Genomic DNA, 9,207 nt, shown 5'->3' with positions numbered 1-9,207 from the left:
TATACAGAAAGGAACGCCACCAAACAACAAGGGTAGTAAAAGAAGCTAAACACAGATCCTGGGCAGTTTACTAATATGGAGAACACCTGGCAACGAAATGTAAAGAAGACCCCACAGAGTTTTACAAGAGCGTTAAAAGCATGAGTGTGCGGGAAGAACCATTCAACCCAACTGAAATAGTCAATGATAAGAACGGCAACCCTATTTTTAGTAAGCCAAAGATTAAGGAAAGATGGAAACACTATTTTTTTTCTTCCAAAACAGCTCCTTACCAATAGAAACCACCCCAGAACCATCAATCATGCGGTGAGAAATCTAACATGTTATAAAGAAAACCCCCACAAACAAAGCGCCAGGCGTTGATAACATCACAGCAGAAGAGATAAAGCTATGAGGACTTATCGGTGAGCTTTGGCTATGAAGGATATTTAATCTAGCCAGGGCAACAAAAACAACACCCATTGACTGGCAACGAGCTGTCATTGTACCTATTTGGAAAAAGAAAGGTAACAAAAGAGACTGTGGAATCTAGAGAGGAATGACCCTTCTCAGCATGAGGATAACTGTTTGCCAAGATACTGGAAATGAGAATGAGACCAATTGTAGAGACCCAACTCAGTGATCCCAGTTTTGCTTTAGAAAATGCAAGGGCTGTACGGACGCTAATTTTGCATTAAGACAGTTTGTGAGACTGCCATTGCACATGACAAAGACCTCAATATTGTCTTCGTCGACCAGGAAAAGGTGTTCTACTGTGCAGGTAGAAGTCAACTTTGGGAGGTTTTACAGGAATAATAGTTTAACAGAACAATTGCTGGAGAACACCATGACACTTTATAAAAATAGCTAGTGTGCCGTAAGATCAACAGAAGGATTATCCGACTGGTTCCCCATCAGGTCTGGTGTGAGACAAGGGTGTGGTCTACTCCGCTTCTCTTCATCACTTACATGGATAAGATCACGAAAGCAGCAAATGACAACATCACTGAACTGAACGACGTTCTATATGCTGATGACCAGAGTATATTTAATACAGTTGAAGAGGAATTACAAAAACACACCAAAAAACTAAATGAGGAATGTAAGCACCTAAACATGAAAATCTCCATTTCTTAAACAGAAGTTATAAAGGTCAGTAGAAACCCAGGGTAACTCAGCATCTCTATTGACAGAACACGACTCCAACAAGTAGAAGAATTTGAATATTTGGGAACCATCTTTACACAAGATGGGCAATTGGGCAAAGACATAGAAACAAAAACTATGAAGGCAAATTCAATGACCCACCAGCTAGCACCCCTGATCAGTCATAAGAACATCCCGACCGAAGTGAAATCCCAGCTCATCAATAGCATCTTCATACCAACATTAACATACCAGTGCCAAACATAGTCTCTGAACAAGGCACAAGTCTGCAAAACTATTAAGGTTACCAGAAGAGACGGAATACCACCAGTAATAATATTCATAGAGCGTCAAAGAATCACATAGTTTGGACATTTAACCAGAATGCCCCAGAAACAACTAGCGGCTAGAGCTTACAACACCTGAGAACCCAGATTCAAATCAAGAGGAAGACCTAGAAAGAGCTGGCTGGATGGGGTTAAAAAGGAACAACATAACATATTTATCACAGACGCTATACACCTAGCACAGGACCGAAACATGCACCTCCCCTCGACATCCTAAGGATACCAGAGGAAGGAAAACGTATAGGTAAAAGTAAGTATTTCGCGTACGACGCAGTATTCTTTTATTTAGAATTTAACGCTGTGTCTAGAAAGTATCTAGTCTGTATCACAACTATTGACACGTTGCTCGATAATGACAGAAAGAAGGACAATAATGAAGAGACATAAAGTCTACTTTAGTTTGAACAAAGAAAAGTACACTGGCACATCTACGGGCATTTAAGACTAATTACCGCACTGATGGGCAACTCTTTAAACTTCGGAGGCTGCAGGCGAAGACCAAAGTCTATGAAGGCATAGCACGCAATTTCCTCTTTGCAGACGACTGCCTGATTAATGCCAGTACACAGTCCGACATGCAGGGAAGCGTGGGCCGTTTTTCCAAAGCCTCCACAAAGAAGACCGAAGTACTGTAGCCAGCTCCATCGGCTCCTTACACAAATCACCAATTTACCATCTACAGCCAGAGACAGGCAGGGGCAGATAAGTTTGTTTACCTTGACAGCACCCTCTCTCAATCGGTCAACATCGATGAGGAAGTGGCCAACAGAACTGCCAGAGCTAGTTCAGCCTTCTGCAGACTGAAAGACAAGGTTTTGGAGTGAAGAGGATTGAGCCTTAATGCCAAGCTCAAAGTATATAAAGATGTAGTTCTACTTTACCTGCTTTACACCTGCGAAACGTGGACAGTCTACATCCGGCATGCCAAGCAGCTCATTGCTTTCCACATGAGATGCCCCAGGACCCTGCTTCGTACCAAGTAGCAAGACAAAGTCCTAGACACTGAGGTACTGCAGCGGGCCAAGATGGAGAGCATTAATCTACGCTATCCTACTGAGCTCTCAGCTTCGGTGGGCCGGCCACGTTCACCGCATGGACAACTCGCGCCTCCCAAAGAGAGCTATGGTGAGCTGACTCTAGGCAAACGTTCTCTTGGCGTACAAAAAAAAACCGCTTCAAAGATGCTCTGAAAGCATCCCTGAAGAGATGTGACATTCTTCATACCACTAGGGAAAAAGCCGCTCTCAATCGCACAGTTTGGCGCTCTTTAGTAAGATCGGGAGTTGCCAAATTCGAAGAGAGACGCTTCAGGGAAAAAAATGGAAACGGCAGTTGAGAAAAGACTTTCCAGTCTAGTTCAGCCCTAAACATCCCCTGGAAGCAATCTAAGCCCCACCCAGCGTTTATTCCACCCACCGCCACTGCCTCCTCATCTCCTTTGACCCTCCTCTGGGATCCTGACTCTCTCTGCAGCCTTTCTACTGTTACTCCTTGGCTCCTTTTTATTGCTGTCTTTTAGCCACACCAATGATCTTATGGTAGGTAAGATCTAACACCTAGCCTTCTCGAATAAGGGCGAAAAATGTCGAAGGTCCCGTGTGCAAGTTGCGTGCGTTAAAGATCCCTTGGTGGTCCAAAATCGATAAGAGAAGGCTTCAGCCGCCATCAGGGCAAAATTCAAAATTTACTTCCAATTGAAAATGTTTAGTGTGTCCTGCGGGCTCATATGACCTTATTCAGTAGCGAGCGCCGTAAAACACGTACCGAAACAAAAAAAGAAAAAAGAAAAGAATTTAGCCTGCACTCACTTGTCGCTATCCCGTCCCCTTCACGATGACTGTATAGGGATATAGAAGTTGTAAGGAGTACGATATGTTTCCAAGGAAGTTGAATTTTTTTCAGAAAGCTATCATGTCTGCTAGGGTAATGATATGGACTGTAAACTTGCTGTTGAGCGGGACGTTTGCGTATACAAAAGCTGTCAATTATTATTATTATTATTATTATTATTATTATTATTATTATTATTATTATTATTATTATTATTATTATTATTATTATTATTATTATTATTATCATTGTTATCATTGTTATCATTATTATTGTTATCATTATTATTATCATCATTATTATTATCATCATTATTATTATTATTATTATTATTATTTTTATTGTTATCATCATTACCATTCCCGTTAAACTCGGGTCTTAGGTCACAGGATGCGTATAAAATGTGCAGTTCAGCACTTTGTGTATTCTTTATCGAAAAAAAAATATAGATCCATTTCGTATGACGTCACAAGGACAATTTCTGCTCAACTTTTTGCTGAGAAATATTGTTCTTTGTGTTGACGGTTGTCTCTGTATAAGATAGGGGACCTCTTTTAAGCAAACAACACACACACACGGGGACTTTTGTTTCCAGCATGCACGAATAGTATTGTACTTCTCACTATGCGTGCTGTGTATTCGTTTTTGCCCCCTATAAGCCATTGTTAGGATTTCTTTATGGGCTAAAATGTAACGCTGTCGTGTTTACTTTCTGCAACGTCAACGCTACTGTTTTATATATAAGACCTCCCAACATAGAGATAGTGCCATCTTACAGCTACGACACAACCTGCAAGGCAAAATGGTAAGTCTGGAGTGTGTTGTGATATTGCTTGTACTTTTACAGATTTTGCACAATAATTTTATCTTCTCATATACTATTGTATTCATCTTTTCACTTCCTTCCTCTGTCCTCAGTTGGCTATGTTTAATGGTCCTCTTTTTGGTCTCTGTAACAGATTTCAGGAAGTTTGTAATTACCCAATTCTTATTCCCACAATTTTATTTTTGGTCCGTTTACTTGTTTTGAAAATCTAGGATTTGAACCCAAAAAATGAAAGAAAGAAAACAGACAAAATCAGCTATGCTTTTCTGTGTATGATGGCATGAATTATTGGTTCTTTTTCGTTTTATTTTGACTCGATTGTGTTACGAGGAATAACATAGGAAGGCCTACTACTTATAACTTATATGCACTGCATTGTCTTTTCCCTTTCTTTCGTTTATTAGTCGCTTATTCATAAGATATATGTTGTGTTACTTCGTGTTAAATCAAATTCAGAACATACATAGTGGATACCTATGAGGGCAGGGCGTTTGATCCCGGTATTGACATAAGGGTTACCGAAAATTTATTCCAAGAAGAACAAAAAGAACCAGAACATTCAGCACCCCATTCTACTTCAAGCCTACAGTTCTCGTAATCAGACCAGGGCCTTAATCTGTTGCGCTAAGCAGCGAGCATGCATTATGATTACGAAGTGTTGCATTGAGAAATGTACACCACTAGTGTTACTTCATCATTTGTCTTACTTTTACCGCCAATACACATTAAAAAGTATACCCAATCTAAAATGACCTTTGAAACAAAATACCCCTTTCTAAAATGACATTTGAAACATTGCTATCTCATGGAATATACCCAACAGCTTCTTTATTGATACCATGATTAAAAATAAGTTGAAATCACGATCTAACATTGGTCGATATCATGGTGTCTGAGATCTGAAGACTTTTTGTTATTTTTCATTATCTTCCACGCTTGTTCTTTCTGTGGGCTTCTAAAGTTTGAAATTGTGTCGTGGTGTCATTCGTACAAGCCACTTTTTTCGATCACCCTGCATGGATCGATGAAGTTGGTTGTATAATAATTTATTTTTTTTTTTAATTTTAAATTTTAATTAATTAATTAATTTTTTTTTGGGGGGGGGGCGGGAGGGTTTCTTTCTCGTTTTTTTCCCTTTGCCTGCTGGGGTCTGATTTATAGTGTTATGAGCGTTAGCTAGTTTTGCTCATTGACTCCATAATAAAAAGTTCGGCCTAACCCGCTTTGATGAGGCTTGCCTTGTAACCGTTTACCATTTATTGTCTTTGCTGAACTGGTCACGTAGAAAAGCTTCTTAACTCTAATGATGAGAACAACGAGTCAGTGGAATGTTATAACAATTTTATCAATGTTTCTTTATCTGTTTTAGAACGCCAAACTGATCTGTGCACTCCTCGCGGGAGCTGTTATGCTAGTGTCTGTCTGCACAGCAGAGGACAACAGGCTAAAAAGGCATTACAGCCACCATGGTAAACATTATTTTTTGTTGTTGTTGTCGTTTGTTTGTTTGTTTGTTTGTTCGTTCGTTTTGGGGGGAGGGTTGGGGTTGAGGTGTCTTTGTTGTTGTTTTCTGTTTGTTTGTTGTTGTTGTTGTTGTTTTTGGGTGCTTTTTTAGGGGGGGGTTTGGGGTGGGGGGGGGGGTGGGTAGGGAAAGAGAGGAAGGCCGAGATCCACCTGGAAGCGAGATCTTACTTTGCTTCTGGCTGTTTGATTATTTGAGTAAAGATAGGCCCATCGACACAGTGACGGTTATTCAGGGCAGGGAAAAGGTAAACAGACAGAAACAAAAGATTGGAATTAAGAAGTAGGACCTACCAGTGGAACACTCCAACCACCCGTGAGCGAGATCTAGAGCCAGATCTCAGACATAATTATGGGACAGCATTGGTAGGAAGTGGAGAAGATCGCCCAGAACAAAGACAGGTAGAGAGCGGCTTATACCCAATACCAGGGTAAAAGTGAAAGAAGCGAATGTAATGATGACGATAAATTAAATGCTATGTGTAAAAAGGTGTTAGCGCATATCTGTCAAACAACTTGCTCTACTAGATGCAATGTTGACATGCATACGTCATGTGGTGATCTGTTTTCTGAGTTTGTATCACACAGGACTGGGATCGAGACTCCGACGTGATACTTTAAAATTGGAGCTCCCGTGTCAGTTATCGTAACCCGTGATCACATGATTCGCTCCAGTGGCATATAACGGACGTTTAATGAGAGAAAGCCAACCATTCTTATGTCATGGCGTTGCTTTGTTGAAAGGTGTGTTAAACCATGCTTTTCTGTATAAAGATTGAACTATTTCACCCACATCGTATATATCAATATATTTGCCTGTGGCACCAACCATAATCGTTTCTTTTATCTTGCTGAAAAAAAATGTCAATAGCGAAGTAGAACTGAAATTTTGAGAGTAATGGTCCCATAGGTCGTTTGGTGGTCAAAGAAGTCTAAATCAAGCCTCTTTAGGTAGGCTAGTCTTATAATAAAAAATTCGTCGTATGAATATCTTCCAGATATAACGGGAGAATGGCGCTCACAACAGCTTGTGTTAACAAGCCACAAATTTTATTAACCCTGTACAGACCAGATCTTCGGAACAAGTATATATTATTTTAACAACCGTTTACCTAAGCACACTTTGAGGCGACGATGTGTCTTTTTTTAAAATCGTGTTCCATAACAGCTAAACGTTGAAGATATTTTACATGTAAAATGTTATATAACTTCAAATGCTCAAGTCTCCATCAACTCTTTGTTTTTCGTTTTTGTATTCCTGTCATGCATGTAACAATTATTTTTTTAAAATATATTCTGGGTTTACAATGATGATGATCATCATCATCATCATCTCATGACGACGTCGTAAAATCTCCTCAGGAAGCTACAGGCGGCCACCATACAACAGATATCCCTACCCCGGCCGCAATCCGGGCACCAACAACCCAGGCACTAACAACCCTGCTGTTGGCCTTCCCATTGGTCAACCAACAACCGTCAACCAGCCAGCCCAAGGTCCAGTCACCATCAACTTGACCGCTCAGCAGGCTCAGCTTTTGCGATCTATCCTTGCGCTTCTTGGGAATGCAGGTAAATGGTTAATGATAATAATTTTAATAATAATTATATTTGATATAGCACATTGTTCTTTTTTATAAAAGGAGGTAAACGCTTGATTATTTACATGCAATTGCTGCATATAGAACACGGAGGAACTATTTTTTGTTATTGTTTAGATCGTGCTAATTCGCGTATTTTCGTGAGTATTTATTAATGGTATTCATATGCACGTATTCATTGTCTCCGCATGTTAATTTTTTTTTACCTATTTCTATTCTGATTTTACTTCATTATCTACTCTTTTAAATGTGTTTACTCGTACGAAATTGTATTGCTCCTATGCTGTGGTTGTTGTTGTGGGGTTTTTTTCAAGTATCACTTTTAGCTTTATGTGTGACCTAAGGATAGTTATGTCTGCTCATTTATTTAAAAAACTCTTTTATTTCATGTACTATTATTACTATTTCATTAGACCTACCTCTTTGGTGAAAGGAGAGGGAGGTATAATTGAGTTTAGCATTGCACCTGCATTCTGTCAGCAACAGAATGGGATAATAGTATTAATAGCAACATTATCGAGAAGCAGTAGGAACAGACCACATTCGAACGCCTATGACCAACCATTCTGTCTTATTCTTGTTTCAAACCAATGATGCCAGTGGTTAGAGGGACAGTGGTACTGAATAATGCGAATCTTTTCTTACACAATTTACATTTTAAAAACTTGTCTGTCCTTTTTTGGTGCGTTGTAGAGAGCGAAGAGCGGAGGCCATGACAGTGCGTCGTCCAGGATTACAAGTCTATGAAATAAAACATATAGATCTCTTAAGATAACCAAACCCTTCACATTTTAATATTCTCTTCCAGGAGCAGCACCAGCAGGCAAATAAACAGAAGGCTCACCTGAAGGAATTCTTGGATTTAGGACCACAGCTATTTTGGCCATAACGTTGATGACGTCAAAGTTTCACTCCTACTGCAGATTTGTTGAGCTCGAACGGTCAGCCGTGGAAAAAGCTGGACCTGGCAATGATCCTTGAATAAAGCGAATAATCATAACATTTATTACAGGGGTTTTTATGCTTGTCATTTGGTAAAGTAACAATTTATTTGTATCCTGTCAATAACCTCTATGTTCTATATTTCATCAACTGTCTCGTCTGACTCCCAGAGAGAGGTGACGTGAAAGTTTAAAATAAATACGAGCCTGTCTGTCAGGCTTATTCTTGTAAAAAAGCGAAAAAGAACAACTGAGGCTAGTTCAATCAAGATCATCTACTGGAATGGAGCAATAAATATTGAGAGATGCAAAAAATTAGAAGGTCTAGATCTATACTCTCAAAACGAAATGCGCCTCCCGAAATATCACTCCCCGCACTTCTTCTGTGGAGGATAGCTACGCAGATTTGTTTCGTTTCTCAGTGGAATAACTACAAAAGCCAAAGAAGGACGGGAACTTTTGGTTAAATATATTTGTTTAAATTCAGAAAATGAATCAATAAAAAATCAGGCTCGTCATGGAGACCTATATCTATCTTTTTGCAGGTAGTTGCCAACTTCCAACTCTGTAGCTTTCGTAGTTTTATGGGAAAAGTGACACATGTGTTTCCAAGTTGCCAAATATATAATAGATGTATAGATGTAAGATCAACTACAATTGTTAAGGCTAGTTTCAATAAAAATGAGCCAAATCCTGAAAAATAGAAACATGTCAATGAACACCAAAATAAACGTCCTGAAATGCTGTTTGGTCAACCCGCTGTGAATGCTGGACAATCACTAAAGACTGAAAATAAAATAGAAGCAATAGAAATGTGGTTTCTTAGGAGACTGCTAAGACTAAGAGTATCGTGGAAGGAAAAGAAATCAAATGAGGTAGTGCTTGATGAAGCCCACGTGGGACGCTCAATGTTAAAAACAATCAGGAAACGACCGATGCAGTTTTTGGGACACCTGAATAGACATAAGGGTCTTGAACATCTAGCTCTCAATGGCAAAATTGAGGGCAAGCGAGGC

The 9,207-nt window shown here is 39.5% G+C and overlaps 1 protein-coding gene across 1 annotated transcript; it reads left to right on the top strand.

Moving 5' to 3' along the window:
- Nucleotides 1-4,002: 4,002 nt before the first annotated feature.
- LOC101847896 lies at nt 4,003-8,256 on the top strand. Its single transcript, XM_005105582.3, has 4 exons — nt 4,003-4,107; nt 5,498-5,597; nt 7,012-7,221; nt 8,059-8,256. Exons 1-4 carry the CDS (start codon nt 4,105-4,107, stop codon nt 8,079-8,081), a joined length of 336 nt encoding a protein of 111 aa, XP_005105639.1. The 5' UTR covers nt 4,003-4,104; the 3' UTR covers nt 8,082-8,256.
- Nucleotides 8,257-9,207: the final 951 nt, after the last annotated feature.

The sequence above is a fragment of the Aplysia californica genome, unplaced genomic scaffold (genome assembly GCF_000002075.1).
Source record: "Aplysia californica isolate F4 #8 unplaced genomic scaffold, AplCal3.0 scaffold00479, whole genome shotgun sequence".
Taxonomy (NCBI): Eukaryota; Metazoa; Mollusca; class Gastropoda; order Aplysiida; family Aplysiidae; genus Aplysia; species Aplysia californica.
The sequence above is the reverse complement of the archived record's forward strand: the minus strand, read 5'-3'. Positions and strand labels throughout refer to the sequence as shown.